The sequence below is a fragment of the Plectropomus leopardus genome, chromosome 6 (genome assembly GCF_026936395.1).
Source record: "Plectropomus leopardus strain MGB_pleo_1.0 chromosome 6, ASM2693639v1, whole genome shotgun sequence".
NCBI lineage: Eukaryota > Metazoa > Chordata > Actinopteri > Perciformes > Serranidae > Plectropomus > Plectropomus leopardus.
This window is the reverse complement of record NC_142181.1, coordinates 23878255-23896014: the sequence shown is the minus strand read 5'-3', so window position 1 is coordinate 23896014 and position 17760 is coordinate 23878255. Positions and strand designations below refer to the sequence as shown.

Here is a 17760-nt window from a genome sequence, read left to right as displayed (position 1 = left end):
CAAAGGGGAAAATACACTAGATTCCTGTTGATGTGTATTTTTAGACATATTTGTACTTTTGAAATCTAAATAAATAAATAAAAAATGCATAAAACAATCATTTGGAAGCACCCCCGCCGTAACTCCGAGGCCCCCGTTGAAGACTCAGACAGTATATCATTATTCTTACTGATGCATTAATGTTGGCCTGCTGTTGTAATTGGTTCAGGTGAAGCTGCTGTTCAACTAATTATATTCTATAATGTTGTACCACAATATTATTTTCATTATTAATTGAGGCAGATGCTATTTGCTCCCAAGTGTCTGTAACCAACAATGCTATTTGCACCCCGGGTGTGAACATGCAATGTGCCTAATTACACCAAGGTGTGTATTCCTGGGTGACCTACCAGCTTCCAAATAAGAGGTTAACACAAACAGGTTTATTCAGGTATTCTAAGAAGTTTATGAACAGTGTGCATTCAGCAGCTTTATACTTCCTAAAAGCTGATGATAATAAGTCAACTAAGTCCTTGAATAATAAGCCAATTTGACGCACACGGGACTCCAGTGAGAAATTACAGATCACTGATCCACTACATCTTCCGCCCTCCGTGGACTGTGTCGCTCTTTTATCACCTGACTTTCTGGCAGCACATTTGTGAGTTTTTTCTTTTAAATGTACCACTCTAATTTCAGATCAAATCCAGGACTGACTAGTACTGGCCCTAACCATCACCTCTTTGCCCTAACCGTAACCACTTTATACCTTGACACAAACATTTTTTTTATTCAACCAAAATTATTACATTTACTGTAATTTTAAAAACATAAATGCATTCTCACATTTTTGCTTGAAAATGACTTAATTTTATACACTTTTCATATGTTTTGTAGTTAAAATCTTGATTGTTAAATCTAGTGAGGCAGAGAGTACAATATTCCCTCTGAAATATAACAGTCCCACTCCTAAGTTGTTAAGTCTGTTGCGAGTTTTTACTCCAAAGAAAACTCATCAAGCACTTAAAAGTCATAAATGCATCATGCTTTAATTAACTCTCCAGGTCTGATTCTTGCATGTTGTAACCTTGGAAACATCCAACCCTGTGTTGCTGCGCATCCCCGTGTGCAGCCGCTGATGAGAACCAATAAGTGGCGGAGAAACACATTAACCAAACCTAATAGAAAAACCCTCATAAATTATGCAACAGGTTGCGAGAGGCTCTGTCCATTCAAGTCACACACAGCTGTAGTCTGTCCATTCATGCAGCTGAGGGGGATTCTGCTACGCCTGCAGAATTATTCCTATTCATCTGTCTTTCAATGTTTTATAGCCGGGAGATGCTTCTAGCAGATCAACACGAGCAACATTTAACTTCTGTCAGTTTATTGGCAAACTGTATCGTCAACATCTGAGGATAACACTTTGTGCATCACTGTGGTGAAACATACAACACGTGTGTTGGCTGAGAACTCGGTGTGTAAACTAAACACTGGTGTGTTGTGAATCATTGATTTATTGCTTGGACAGCAGTTTGTATTGATTTAAAAAAAAAAAAAAAAGTTGAAAGAGACGATTGATTAAAACTGTTTGTATTTTAACTACATGCTTGCAATGATGACTGTGTGGCTGATTCGGCACGCTTTCTGTTCTTTCACATACTAGTAACTTTTACTGAGCTGCTGCTTATATTAGGCTTCAAAAATAGATGCTCCTTGCTGAGATATCATGTGTTTCATTACTTTTGACTCCTAAATGTGTGTTGAGATAAAAACAAAGCCAATGTTTGCTTCACAGTGAAGGCCCACACATTGAGTTGATCTCAAGTTAACAAGTAGCTTTGTCATTGGGAAACATTGTTTAAATAATAAACTTGCAATTTCTCAAACAATATTTTGCCAAGTGTTTTGCTTTTGTTTATGTCTGTGATTCTTGAGGGATCCCAAAATGTACAATAATGATCTTCCTGCAAAAAGACTAAACTTCCTGACTGATCACTGCATTGCTTTCTTGTTGCCATGGTTTCTAGGCAAAATATTGCATAGCCAGCAGGTGACTTTTACGCTTGTGTGCAGAAATCTTTTTTTTAATCCTGGGGTATTATTTCTCAAAAAGGCCCTGTCCCAAAGAATAAAAAAAATGTTCTAAACTGATATTTTGCAAAATCAACAACAACAAACAACCTTCCAAGGTGCAGATTTGTCAAAACTCTAGTTATTATTTATCTGTATGGACACGTAAAACTGAGCATTAGGAAAACAATCATGTCATCCTAATTTGCGCATGCCTCTTGTTGCTTTGTGTAACGAGCATACGCTAAAAAAACAACACCAACAACAATGGCAGACTATTGCTTTGCTAGTTTTGTTAGTACTGTGCGGCCTATTGACTACTTTATACTTAAACTTGAGTATTGCTGCATCACTTCAAGGACGAGCAGAAACATCTGCTAAACGCAAATTTGTGTTTCCTAGGATAGCGAGGACATGACCAGCCCTACTTTGCCTTACTCTGACTATGACTGGCTTACCTTGACATTCTTACCCTGACCAGTCTCACTCATCTTGCCTAAATCAATTCAATCCAAGCAACGAAGCCACAATACCAGCCAATCAGAGGAAGTGAACGGCAGGGCATGCTTTTGCTATCCTAGGGAAATGCAAATTTGCCTGCTGCACCCGATATTTTTGCTCCACCTCAGCTCCTGCAGTTGAAAGTCTGCCAGAAATAATGGAGCAGATGCTGGGACAATTTTTGAGAGTGTGATTGCTGTTGATGAAGAGTGGAAGGAAAACTTTTGCATGGCCAGGGTATGACACGTATGGTTGAGTGAGCTCTTTCATCCTTAAATTGATCAGGAATCAACGGTGAGGAGATCTCCAGTTGGTGCTTTGAAAAGGGTAACATTAGCCTGCACACTTCACAACCTCTGTGATGAGGGTTCCCACACATTTTCATACAAAACTTTTCACAACTTTTCAAAGACTTTTCAAGGACCTATAATTAAAAAAAAAATTGCCCTACTTGCCCAGCGTTTTTTTTAAACATATCAAATTCAAACTCAAACGTCACACACAGTCACACATTAGAGCTACATTACGCAGACAGCTGCGGAAAAAATGCTTTTTGTTACATTGTGTAAAAGGTTATCCATGGAAGAATATTGTAACCATTTCAGTACACTCAACAAAATTCCATGACTTCCAAAACTTAAATGATTTTTACTAATTCCATGACTTTTCCAGGCCTGGAAAACAAGATTGTGAAATTCCATGACTTTTCCGGGTTTTTAATGACTGGGAATCCTGTCGACTGCTGAAGGAAGCGGACAAAACAAAGGCTGTGGGGAGAGAATTATTTTCTGAATCATTTTCAAAAATATCTGTTTACATACAAACGGCTTGAATTTATAAAAGTCAAATTTAATCATTACACACCTCCAGTACAGACAGCACATGCAGCAGTGATTGTAGCATATTTCCACAGTAAACTTAACAGGACCTGATGATATGTAACGGTCATCAGTCCACTGCAACACTTTCTGTGCCAGAGCTGAACTCAATCCAAGGTGAGGGGGAGAAGATTAAAGAAAAGAAGGAGGGGGAGGAGATGAAGGGGGGAAATGGGGACAGAGGGAAAGCAGAAGCAGCAGATAAGGTAAAGCATGAGATGAAGGCAGAGTCTCTCTTCGTGTCACACTTCACTGACACATCCAGAAACACTGATATTGGCTTCTGAAACAGCAGGAGGGTGCTGTTGTTTTTCTGCTTGCTTGTCATTTGAGTGCACTTTAGGGAAGACCCTTATAATCCCACCATGGTTTCTATCCTCTCCTGCAAAACTGTTTTGTTCAGTATCTTTGTTTAATGGCTCTTTTCTGCCGTGCAAATAAAGTAATAAAGTGAAGCAAAGAAAGGATGAGAAGAAGAAATCTTTCTCCTTCTCCTCCTCCTCCTCCTCCTCCTCTCTAACCCTGTCTGTCACATTCCTGCCTTTCTCCATGATGTCTCCATGGATCTGATCATGTGGGTGAGCAAATTTACCCTCACACACACACAAACACACACACACTCTCCTCTCACTACACGAAGGAGCTTTCCCAAGTTTCTGCTCTGAGCAGCCAAATGCATGACGGCATCTGCTAAATGCTGTGCTTTTTATATTTTCTCCGTACATAACAGCGAAGCTAGTGAAGTACTGCACTGGCTCTCACTAGCGATTTTCATTTTTAGTGTAACCTTCATATTAGGACTAATGTAATATTGATGCAGGAGAGGGGGATTAATAATGCATCAGAATGTTGTCTAATCATTTACTGAGGGAATAGTGTTAAAAGGGGGCGATTGGAGGGAGAGAAAAAGGGGGAAAATGAAAGAGAAGTGAAGAAGAGGCTGTTAACAGGCGCTCCTGCATGCTCCTGTCACTTCCTGTCTCACACAGGCAGCTGTAGAGAGTTGATAGCAGCAGACTGCAATATCAGTGACATATGAGAACATGAAGGCATGCAGAAAAAGGAAGGAGACACCCTTCAGAAAGTTCCAAAAACAATTACAAGCGTATAAAAAATGCTCTTCGGCGCTACTGCACTTGTTATACATCTTCAACAACATGTAATGTCTGCTGTGGTTTAATTTTCTGTTTACCCTGACCTCCCTCGTCTACTTCTAATTCCTACTCATGCAAGACAATCGGCAGAGTGCCTATGTGAACTTGTTGCATTCGAGTACTCTCTCCAGCTACAAATGTAGGTGTAGAGAGTACTTGAGCAAAAGTCTCTCCACTTGAGAAAAAGTGACATTTGCACCTTTTACTCAAGATGCAAAATGTCCTGTGGCTGATGCATCATCGTCTGCCGAAGATTTTCTGAGTCATCTGTAATGAAACAGTGTGTTCAATGTCTCTGATTCCGTGCGACTGACGCTGCAATCCAACCACCTGATGTTTTATTGATGGTTTATGTTGCTTGAAACATTTCAGTGCCATCAAACCACATTGATGCTGTGCCAGAAATATCTTATCGTGACATCAGAATGTCTACTTTTGGGAGTTAATTCACAGGAATAAAAATCATGCATCACTAGACAACAAAGAGGGTTCAGAAGATGTGAGGTGCACTGCCAGCAGCTGTTCTTAGCATTGTTTAAGAGATTCAAGGTTTAGTTTTGCAGAAAGGCAGGAGGAGCTTCACTATGAGGTATACTGCTACAAACTGTCATCATTAAGCAATTCAAAATCTGCAACTTCTAGCTTGTTTTCAACTAAAAACATATGTCCATCAGTGTAAAAACTGGAATAAATACTCTTATAGTGAATGTGTTCTTACCTGGACCCTAAGAAACCCATAAGGAAGCAAGCGATCTCGGCCAACTTTGCTGTCTTTAAGAGGCTTCAGTGGGCTGAGCTTTAAGGCTAGAAGATACTGGTACACTAGTATGAAACTATAAGATCTACGTCATCCATCGGTACCAACCATATTGTGCTAGCTGGAAGGGGAAGGAGATCTTAATAACACTCCAAAGTTAGGAGAGGTAAAAAAAACTTTGCATGGCCATTTTCACAGGTGTCCCACTGGAGTCCCTAAACAGTCTAGGAATGACATAGATTGGCTATGAGTGGAAAGCTGAGACTCTTGTTGATTCAATGAGCCGAATTTTATTTATGTGTGATGATGTTAGCTCCCATAGCAGCCATTTCAATGAAATTAGACCATTTTTTAAAATGGACATCACTGAATAAAATGACCTGTTGTGACCTCCAGGATATTCCCAACCTTATGAAACATGAGACACCTTATGAGACACTCACTCTCAAGATACTTCGTATCAATGTTGCATTTACCCCATGCACATCGTTTGACCATTTTTTGAGTTATAACTGCATAAATAAAAATAAAAAAACACAGGAAAATCAAAATTTCTGATGCTTTCCTATGGAGCAGGAGGATGAAGAGCAGGATGTCTGAGTGCATTGTGTATCTGCACGAAATATGATTGGCTTGTGGCGTTTGAGGGCGAGGCTTAGCGATTGGCCAACTGAGCATGAGAATGGCCATCACATACTTCCATAATAATATCCTAAACCCTTTTGCATGCTAAACTTCAACAGTCTGATTGAACGCCTAACCAAAACACAGTGTTAATTACATATTTATCAACAGAAACACTTGACACACAGCGCTGAGCTGGATCTCTTCAGGTTCCCAGCTTTCAGATGAGGGGGCATATACTGTTGACTTGCTATCTCCCCCTAAGGATACCCTGTCCCCCTAAAAAGGACTAAAAAGGGTCTATGCTGGGTCAAAGAGAGATAACTAACAAGAAGTTTAACTGCTTTGTGACTTTTGACATATCAACTTAAGCCTCAGCAACACAACTTTCAAAAGCATGAGCATGTGTTGAGGGTTTAACACAATTGTTTTTTCACAGCACAACAACAAAATAAGCTGATATTAGCCTGAGTGAGACGGAGTCCATAACATACTTCCAGTACAGATGGACTCAGCGGATGACACCATCTGTGCACAAGCCCTGTTTCTATATTTTCACACAATCATAAATCAGTATTATGTGCACTATTCATCACCATTCTTACCGAATATTTTGCGTTGGTTTCGAGCTCCTCCCCCTCCCTCAACCAGCTGATCATTGGTTTTGGATTTCCCTGGGCAGAGCAGCTAAGCAGAGTGCTTCCGCCTTCCTTCGCCTCCACATACTGCGGTGGCGTCGCTGTAAATGAAGGGGGGGCTGTGGAGAGAGGAATCATATCAAGTTATAGAATCTAAAGCAAAACAACAATAGTCAGACTGCATTAAAGTGTCCCATTTGATGTTGTCTTTAGTTTGAGATCATGTTTTTTTCAGCTTCAGATAGACAGATTTTTAGTCACACTTGTAGTGTTATGGCAGCATCAGTGACATTCATGGTTCCCAGAGGATGAATCCGTACAACCTTAATGATTCCTTACCTTTTCGTTTTGCAGCTTCATCGGGTTACATTTTTTTATTTGCCAAAAATCGATGACATTCCCATCAGCCTCAGCTGTACTTTTAGTTTAGCACTAATTAGCAAATTCTGGCATGCAGTTCAATTCAGTTCAGTTCAGTTCAGTTCAGTTCAGTTCAATTCAATTCAACACAATTCAGTCCAATTCTATTCAATTTTATTTATAAAGCCCATTATCACAAATCAAAATTTGCATCAGAGGGATTTCCTTGGACCCTCACAGCAACTAAGAACCCCCCCCACAAAAAAAAGAAACCTTTAACAGGGAAAATGCTAACACACTAAACTAATATGCTGAACATGGTAAACATTACATCTGCTAAACATCAGCATGTTAGCATAATAATGTTAGCATTCATCTCAAAACACCTCAAAGAGCTCATCTTGTTTTTTTTTTTTGAATTTTATTTATTTTTACCAGCTCTTCACTTTCTACAGCTGCTAAAATGGATAAAATTAGTTAATCAAGGCACATAATACTAGGGGTGGAGGAAAAATTGATAGCGTGTAGTATCGGGATACTTTGCGTGACAATATTAGTAGTATCAGTTCTTTTAAGCTAAATTATTAATAATGCAAATACATATTAATTTTTTGTGAGCCTAGTAAAACAATAAAATTAATTACTTTTCAAGTCCACTAGAAACATTGTGCTGCTGCTAAAATGATTGAAGTGAGATGAACAGACCAAAAACTTTTAAACTTTGAACTTACATTACCTTTTTGAAAAAAGGTAATAAGTCACAGTGTATTGCAATATATTATATGTTACTGCAATACACAATACATGTTACAAAATGTTTAAAATCTCTATAATATATTTTTACTTAAGTATATTCAAGTAATATTGTATCCTAGGGCCTTTAATGTTCCCTTGACTACACAGTACTCTGCAGGATGATGTACTATATTCTAGTTTAGCAGCGCAAATAAAACAGACAGGTCCAACTGCAAAACAGCCTATAAACACACAAATGCATGAGCAATAAATCAAAAACTGAGCACATCAAGTTGCCTTCAAGGGACTGAGTCCTCATCAACAGTGGTTAAAGTTTCCCATCACATACAAATGTGCGCAACATTTTTCGACATCAAATGCAAGGGCTCACACATCAATGAACCGGCAAAGCCTACATCAACAATAGCCTAATTTCCCCAATAATCCATGATGTTGAAGAACAATAGACATGTATGGCAAAACCAGCATGTTTTCAATACAATAAGGATCCCCCAAAATTTCACAAATCCTGTTTTGGGGGGAGCTCATGTCCAAGCTCAACAAGGCTCCCCTGTACACCCAGGATGAAATGATGTAGGCATAAATTGCTTGTGACTTATTTTTTACGCAGTTTTACAGAAGACTTGTGGGACTTTTCTGGCCATGGATATATTATAGTAACTGCATACTGGACTCCAAGATGGCATCTATTTGAATTGAAACTCCCCGTGTAGTCTTGCAGACATTTTTTCCCAGTGGCCACTTGTGGTATAGCAGTGAAAAATTCCCATCTCCACAATGTAAAGTCTACGGGCGGGCAGGGCCAAAGAAGAAACACTACTACGTAAATTCAGTGGGCCCCATACAGCAAAACTAAAGCTTTGTTTTGTTCTGTTTTGAGTATGCACCATGGCAGGCCATCCATTGAAATGAATAGGCAATATCTTGGCATCCAATGTGTAGGTATCATAACTTATTTCATGTGTAGCTCCACTCAGCTCATAGACTTTACACTAGGATGATATCATGCACACAAAGAAAGCTTTTCTATGCTTTTTACTAAACCTTCCAGGTTAGAGTACAAACATTAATAGATGACCTTGTTTGTCATTTCTGTAACAAAACAACCAACCAACTCTTAAAAACTTTTTTTTCATAATAGTGGTCTCTGAGGAAAATGCATGTCAGACCACAGGGAGCTTTTTGTGGCAGTGCTGCTGTTGGCCATTGGGACAAAGTGGCAGCAAGGCTCACCGGCAGTATTCAGCTCTCTAAATACATCTATGAGATAGCAGGTGATGCTTTTTCTGAAACAGCGAGACACCAGAGTGAACAGGGACCAATGATAGCGGCAACCATCCCTTCATGTTGCCATTTATTCCTCACAACCTACAGTCACCACTTAGCAGCATCACGGTGTTCCACCTGATGTTTCTGAGCATCACTAACAGCCACAAGGGAGCTCTTCCCCACCTAGTGCAGGCCAATAAACTGTAGTTTCCTCCACCAGCTGCTTTCAGTGTTTCAACATAATATTTTGATTATAAATAGCGGCACTGTGTTTAGTAGAAGAGGGAAAAAAAGGTGCTGCTATACAAGTGGGTCACCGTTTGCCGCTGGGAGTGTTGCCATGCTTCAGACTGCACACAAGCACCTGGCATGGAGTAAACAAATCGCCCAATTTGCACGTTTAGACATCTGCCTGTCCATACTGCCCTCTCACTCTCTAACACTCATTACATTAGACGACACAGTAGATTAATGGGGATAAAATGCATGACTGGTTTATGTTTCATTTGCTCATGTAGTTGACGGGTCAACAGTTGCATTAGAAGGATCATAATGCTTCATTACAGTTATCAATGGGAAACCTGCTTCACTGTGAGTTTACACTCTTAAGATAGCTTATTTATTCTCTTTGGTAGATGTGATCAACCTTAATTATGTAAAGTCTCCTTATACAAATACTGATATTTGGTTGAAATATAGGAAGTGGCCATTCAGAATGTACAAAGTGCCCATTGGAGTGGAGATATTATTTATTTCTCTGACATATATTAGTTTTTTAGCGCTTTTGTTGGTTTAGAATTGTTAGAATATTTAAACTGATTCTGTTTTATTTGTAGTTTAAGTGGCGTTTTTTTCCTTTGTTATCCCTTTGTCTGAGAAATGGTCTGATCCGCCTAGTATGTTCCCCTATATGTACAATTTCCTCTGCATTCATGTGGTGTCGGCATAATTAGAAAAATGAGTTCTCCATTGGGATATCCAGTCAGAACAACAACTTGGAAAGTTGGTGAAAACTTTGGTTCACAACTTGTTGAGTTGGCATCATATAATGCAGGAATGTTGTGGACAAAAGTTTGGTTGATGTTAAGAAACTTTTTATTAAATCACATATTGCACATTAACTTTTGCTCACAAGTAATTTGTAATATGATGCTATGATCATTAGTTGTTGTCTACATATTGTAAAGTAGATTAGCTATTATTTTATCCCTGATAACTAGTCAGATAAAGGCACTTCAGTGGTTTTAGGTGATGAACTAGTGCAGCAAGTCTGGGACAAAATTATAATTGTAATATAACGCTTCAAACTGTTTGACCATACTTTGATAGCCATGTAAATGCTAACTGGGACGAAAAATGGGATCATCCACAGAGCAAGTGAATGCAGCATTTCTCTATTCAGTTCATCTTAAATGAATACTTCACCAACAAATGTATGATTTGTTTTTCAATCAACCACCTTGTGTTACGTTGAATTTGTGAAGACAACTCAGTTTTTCTCAGGTCTTCACAGTAAATTAATAAAACAAAAATGAAAAGAGAGAAAAAGAAAAAGAACATTTCTGATAAATTGCTGTAATAGGTGTCTGCCTTTAACGACAGCAAAACATCAGTTTCATCTTTAAGCAAAAATACACGTGTTTTGGAACTACTGAGCATACAACTTGAAAAATGAGACCTGAATTATACTGCATGAGTTGTGTGAGAGATTTTAGATGGATGTTTAGGTTTAGTTTTGCTGTTGTTAAACACAAACCCCTATGACTTCAATTCAATAAAAATTTGAATTGATTATCTTGACATAAGTATTATAACTTGGGTTAGTTCTGTTTAGTTGACCCTTTTTATAGGCCTAGACCTTTATTGCATATTTTGTAATCTGTTTAATGTTTAATCATTTTTATTTACCCAAAAGATAAATAAACCTTTTCTTGAAAATCTACCTGTGACTCCTCATGTCTGCCATATTGCTCCCTCACAGGCTTTAGGAGGTTAAGAATCCAATATTTCACAAATAGCAGACAACAAAAAAAGATAAATAAGAATGAAAAGGAATTCAAGCAGTTGTAGCAGGGTTTAATCATCTCACAAACCCTCAGATTTATCCTGTGCTGACGCTTTGACAGGAAACCACTGAACGAAACTGCAATACAGTCAAAAGTATTTACAACTAACTATGCTTCAACCAGCTACATTAGTTAAATGCATCAGTATCATGAATGCAATACACAATAATATATCAGAAACAAAACATGATTTTTTGCCAAATCAGTTAACTTTCAATACTTGAAATAAATTTAGCAGAAAAGTAGACTATAAATGCAGGTAATTTAACTTGTACTTGAGTACCTAACATTGTGGTATTGGTCCTTCCAAGTACTTTCTGCACCACTGTAAGTGCTGTTATTAATTTTAATCCTAATTCAGATTTTTCCTAAGGGACTAGGCATCAGTTGACAGGATATAGGTGGCACACATGGTGGTGACAACAGCAGGTACATTGGTCAACCTGGGAGTTGTTTCACACCACAGCTCGTCACTGACTAAGTGTCACCACGGCTGAGAAATCTGCGAGTTGCTCTACAAAAAAAGTATCACATCTCGCCCTACTTACTGCAGCTCTTCATCAATTATATACATTAAAAGATGCTTGAAGATCCTACACTCCCACTCCTCTTCTTTGTAGACCACACAGCACATCAGCAGATGGCCTGGATGCTACAGCGAGATGCGGGGTTCGGCCTGTTTTTTGAAGGCTTACGTCCCCAAGTTATTTCCCCACTAAGTCAGGAGTGCGTCTGCATCATTTTATTCCCTTGCTTGGTCTTTCTTTTCTTGTTTCTGCTCCTAGAAGAATACGGCTACAATGAGCACACATTTTTCATTGATTTCACATCATGATCCTCAAACATGAAATGTGTGTTTCAGTGTAAACTGTTGCAGAGAGAAGAAAGAGGTTTTCAAGGAGACTCTCCTTCCTCTTCTAACATAAGCAGGTACTTGAAAGAATCTGTATTATAATATTTCAGAATTAAGAGAAGAAAAATAGGGACTCAAACTCACACCCTTCCTTTAAGGCACAGATACACAAAACCGACATCAAAGAACTAGTGGTGACAAAGGCCGACTGCTGAGTTGTCTCCCTTTTCCTGTGTCTCGGCCAAAAAGCTGCACTGAAAACACAGCAAAGACTACAACCAATAGCCAACCAGCACATACATTCTCCAACTGCGTCAGAGGAAATAAATTTCCATAACAGCAGGCAGCAGTAGTCGGTATTCGTCATTAAAAAAAGGAAACTGGAAGACTTGACTTGATTCAACATGCTGAATCATCCTAAAAAAAGCCAACAAAAGCCGACTAGTGCCAAAAATGTGGGACACACTGGAAAAACTAGGACGACAATTGCTTACTGACTGCCCAACACTGACAATTGCTTACTGACTGCCCAACACTGACCAATGGCCAACCGCTGACTTGGTGTGTCAGGGCCTTTATGGTGGGATCAGATGACACAATACATTTGGTTGTATCCCATTAGGCGATGATAGGGCCATAGATTCTTGCTGTGTTTTGGCTGACAGACAGGTATGACTACAAATTGGACACTGACCAATCATGTGGGACGGATGGTAGAAATATAAACAGTATTTATATTAGGGCTGTACTCAGTTTAGAATTATATCAGTTGAATCGGATCTGGCTGGTCAATAAAAATATTCAACTATTCGAGAGAGTTTGAGAGTTTCAGTAGATTTTTTTAATGTGACAATCATGCAATATAATAAAAAAGAAAAAAACATTATCTCAGTGCCTGACTAGGTGAAGCTTTTCCTCCTCAGGGTGGCTGCCTGTACCAAAGAGCAGCATGAAAGCGAGAAGTGCTCACTCTGCAGATAAATCTGAGGACCAAAATGTCCTCTTAAGTATACTGCACTGATGCACCCAGTGCCTCACCTGGGAGAGTGAGCACCCCATGTACAAAGGCAATGTCCTTGCCATAGCAGCTGCATGTCATCCCCTTTCATTTATATATGTATCTATATATATATCTACATCTATATATCTATGTATCTCTCTCCCTCTTTCTGTCTCTCTCTCTCTCTCTCTCTCTATATATATATATATATATAATGTAAAGATGATACATATGATATGTATATATATTATAAAACGATGTAAAAGGATTTAGGGACAATTTTTAATCATTTTTTTACACTACGATTAAAAAAATGACAAATCTGTCTGTGTGTGTGTGTGTATATATATATATATATATATATATATATGAACACACAGGGTTTTGACCAACGTGTCTTATTTAATTTCAGCATTGTGATGAATGTGATGGAAAAAAGTCCATTTATTATTTAAATCTGCATCTTTGGGTCCCACATGGACCTGAGAATGTTTTTTCACATGGGCTTGATTTGTAGCCACAGCAGGCTCATTAGTGACTGACAGGGGCAGACACACATAGGGGATATATGGAGCCTTTGGACAAATGAGCTGGCATTTGGGCCCAGTCGGGTCAACCAAATGGGTCCTAAATGCAAGCCCATCACTAACCCAGTGACACTGTGGCAGGGTCTGTGTTCTTTTTTATTTTTGTTTCACTCTCGATGGTTAACTTAAAATCATGTGCAAACACTGATGCACTGGTGTATTTTCCATCCCTGAAAAGCTTGCTGATGCTTGAAAGAGAAGGGAAGGACAGGAGAGACAAGACTACAGAGAGAAGAGGAGGAGAAGGAGGGAGGGCAGGGAGAGAGTGGCCTTAGTGTCTTTTTCGGGCACAAGGCCTTGCCATCTGACACCTGCCACTGAGTGGGCACGAATTCCCTGTCCGCTTGGCAGGAAGTTAAGGCCAGCAAACAGGAACTCAATGGAGGAGTGTATGCAAATACCAGCAGCCAAAGGAAATGGGTGCCCTTAGTGTCTGTGTGGAGGCCAGACGAAAATGGCACCTGCTTCACTTACAAACATCCATTTAGAGGACAACAGTGGCAAAAGTCTTCGTATGAATTCCCTTTTTAAGGAAATCTTGACTCGAGAACAACTGCAACTTTTGGTGTTTCTATGAATGTCTGTCTTAAAAAGCCCTAGGAAACTACATTTTTGTACAAGTTAAACCATTGTATGTAATGCATCTCTACAGCTAGACACATTACATACATGAGGCCATGTAAAATGCCATCACTTAATATGCCAAAAGTACTCTGACATTCAGGAATATTATTAGTTCTGCTCCAGCCCAAAGAGCTCAGTTTCTGTTGAAAGGCCTGACAGGAGTGGAGAGCTGCAGAGGAGGGAGGGAGCAGCTGAAGTTAAGAGTGAATACTGATGAGGAAAGCTACAGAGATGCAGTATGCCTACACAACAAGACATTGATACACATGCACGCACGCCCACAGACGCTCCCAAACTCCAAACATCACGAGAGTGTGCAGGTGACGGCAGAGCACAACCCTATTCACTCCTCAACTACAACTTCAACCAGCAGACAGAGATCCCATTTAACTGCATACAAACACACACAATGAGACACTTTCATGTCAATGTTGATGTAATGTGCTGCAAAGTGCGGAAAGTAATTTGCGGTGTGTGCGCCACACTGACACACTAACTTGCGCAAAAGAAAACATTATGTTCTGCATTGATAATAACCATTTATACACATCAGCATTTTTCATTCCAAAATGATTACGTATGCAATTGGACTTTATAAATGGTTATTTACACAGTATTTCGCATACGCCGCGTTGTAATCATTATTCAAATACGAGAATTGTACCCATTGTAAAACATATGCATGATCAAATCGAATATGCATGAGTTTCACACAGCACCAAAAATATACATGTGAATGAGCTTGACAGTTTGCTCGCAAAGTAGCTCTGTAACAACAGAGGATTACAGCTCTCTGAAGCTGGAGACCTGTGAAGCTTTAACACAAGAAAATCACCACTTTTGTCCCGAACTGTTCTGTTTAGCAAATATTCACCCACTTGTATTAACCAGCTGCAGGAAAACAGACTAAGAAATGCAAGGAAAACAAAAAATGAGGCAAATTTACTGCATTTAATTTGCTGCATCGTGCATCTACTGCAAAACATGTGAAGCAGCTTAATATAATATCTGTCTAAAAAGCATTCCTCATGTGAAACAGATACAGGGCTTAAAAAAGACAACACAAAGGCGTTGTTGTCTCTGTAGTCTCTGCAACATTGTGAAGACACGCTTCACATAGGGATCTCTGAGCCACTGGGGCATTCCTGGGAAATGCAAAGGTGCAGATTTTTTTTCCGCCTGGTCATCAGTTTGATAGCTCTCAGACTATCACAGACGATCCCTGCCGGAACCGCCTTAAACAGGCCGCAATCAATTCTCTTATAACCAGCCTCTCATCCCTTTTTTTTAACACCAGAGAAAGAGCTGCAGGAATGATCTAAAACAGTGTCTAATGGTCACTTGTTCAAACGTGACAGGTAAAGAAACCCCAAACACAACCAGAAACCGTCACCAACAGACAGCTCAACCAAGGAGTCAAGAGGCAGTGTAACCAGGCAGTTACTTATTATTAGTTTCTTTCATCTGTTTTATTTTACCAGAAAAAAAGAATTAAAGTAAAACTAAAACAAACAAAAAAAAAGACAAAGAAAAAAATTAATGCATTACTGTGGTGTTACTATGGTGACTAAGTTCAGCTAGTACAAGAGATGGTATAATTTTTAAAACATTTGTAAATTTAAGCACTTAAAACAAAGGAGAGTAAAATAATTTACTTAATGCATATCGATCTATATAAAATGTCAGGAAATTATAGAAAAATGCCTTCCATAATTTCCAACTGCAGTCTTAAAATGTTTTGTACAAGACCCACAGATATTCAATTTATTTTAATTAAAAAAGGAGAGAGAGTAGAAAAATCTCACATACAAAAAGTTGGAGTAACTAAATGTTTGACATTTTTGCTTTAGAACTAATCAGTCAATCAACTAAATACTGACATAATATGTCATCTGACATAAAACTTTTGAGAAATAGTATGCGTCATCCTGACATACACAGCCAGAATTTAAAAAATCAAGGATTTAGCTCTTAATTAAATCTGAATAAAGATGACAACAAAATGTTCAAAGCGGATGATTATGCCTAATGTACACAAAGTCAGTGTCGTCGCTCAAAAATACAAAAACTGTGAATTAAAAAATACAAAATTTTAAAGAACTACCAACTCCACACAGAGAAGAGACTTAAACAGAAATAGACTGCACAGGTGGGACTAAGTAACTGTTTTGCAAGTCAAAAGTAAGTCTCAAGAGTTCGTACTCGAGTCCAAATTCAAATTCAACATCATTAACTTTGAGTTTAGAGGCCTAAACAAGCCATAATACACTCCATGTGTAATACCATTTTAACAACAGAATTAAGTTAATTATATATTTACAAAACCCATGAATGCTTTGTATTTATTTGTGAAAACAAGTTTTGTTTAAAGTTGTGGTGTATCTGTCTGCAATTTTTGACCAGCATATTTTGCATTTCGTGTAGTTTTTGTACATGAACAAAATTATCTTTGATATAATTTTTCTTCAAGTGGTGCTTTGACTGATAGCTGCTAGATCAGTTTAAAGAAAGTGAAAGAGAATTAGAAGCCAATTTGCTGGAATGAAAAACTTTAACGTTAGTCGTTTCAGTTAACAAAAAGAAATTAACTCCACTGTGGCATACTTTTTAATCTTTGGGATTGGGGGAAAGGAATCAAGTATTTTCCAGTGAAAAGGCTCAAGTTCAAGTGATAAGTCATTAATATCAAATTCCAAATCGAGTTAGTCTTTTTTTTTTATTTTGTTAAATCTAGTCTAAAGTCAACTCATTTCACTGTATATAAAATCTAAAAACTAATTACAAATGCAACATTACAATAAGCCAGTAAACATTTACAGTACCTACTGAACATATGTCTGCAGATGTAATGGCTGAATTGTTACATGCTCATCATCAGGTGTGCTGACAGACCACCTGTGGCCAAAATGTCTTCTAGAAAATACTAGATTTTTTTTTTTTTACATGTGAAGCTTGAGGGTTCCTGTTTTTCCTCACATAGCAACCACAGAGATGTGCTGTGAGCAGTTGACTCACCATTGACTGTGAGGTGCACCCAGCTGCCGTTGTGGAAGGTGTCGTACTGTTGCTCCAGCATCAGGACCCTGCACTCGTACCAGCCCTGGTCCTCAGAGCGCACTGGGTCAATCTGTAGGGAGGCCTTCCCATGCAGAGAGGCTCTACCTGGAGACAAAAGAGAACAAAAAAAACACAATTGTATTTCTGCTTTTCAAAACATCCTTTATGCTCTTTTCCACCAATGGCCAGCTTTCTCCATTTAAACTCACAACTAATGGTTCTGCTGGTCACCTCACAATCCATTATAGCAGCTGGAGGTTAAGTGCTTTACCTTTGTTCATCTGGCAGCATGAAACAAGATGTATGATGCACTGGGTTCGCATGAAAAGTACCCTCCAAGTTATGGTGTGAAGCTTTTGTTTGCCGTGAAAAAATAAAAATAAAATATATTCTTCTACTGAGTGCCGTATTTTATTAGGATTAAGTGCAACATTATATGAATTTCTACTTCTCCCATTTTTATTTTCTATGCAAGAGCCCCATAAAGTCAGACTTTTAACCACAAGTTATATAAATAAGCACATGGTCAAGCCTATTTTGATGCACAAAGTCCAAGTCGGGTGTGACAAACAGATTTGTTCTTA

The 17760-nt window shown here is 38.6% G+C and overlaps 1 protein-coding gene across 3 annotated transcripts in view; it reads right to left on the bottom strand.

Moving 5' to 3' along the window:
• The window catches only part of igsf9ba (immunoglobulin superfamily, member 9Ba), an 86501-nt gene that overhangs the window by 37796 nt on the left and 30945 nt on the right, over window positions 1-17760 (bottom strand). For all 3 annotated transcript variants that reach the window (XM_088079043.1, XM_088079045.1, XM_088079044.1), the window contains exons 3-4: window positions 17135-17281; window positions 6572-6723 (exon numbers count right to left, since the gene is read on the bottom strand). In XM_088079043.1, coding sequence (XP_087935169.1) covers window positions 6572-6723; window positions 17135-17281 — 299 coding nt within the window. The remainder of the gene's footprint in view (window positions 1-6571; window positions 6724-17134; window positions 17282-17760) is intronic.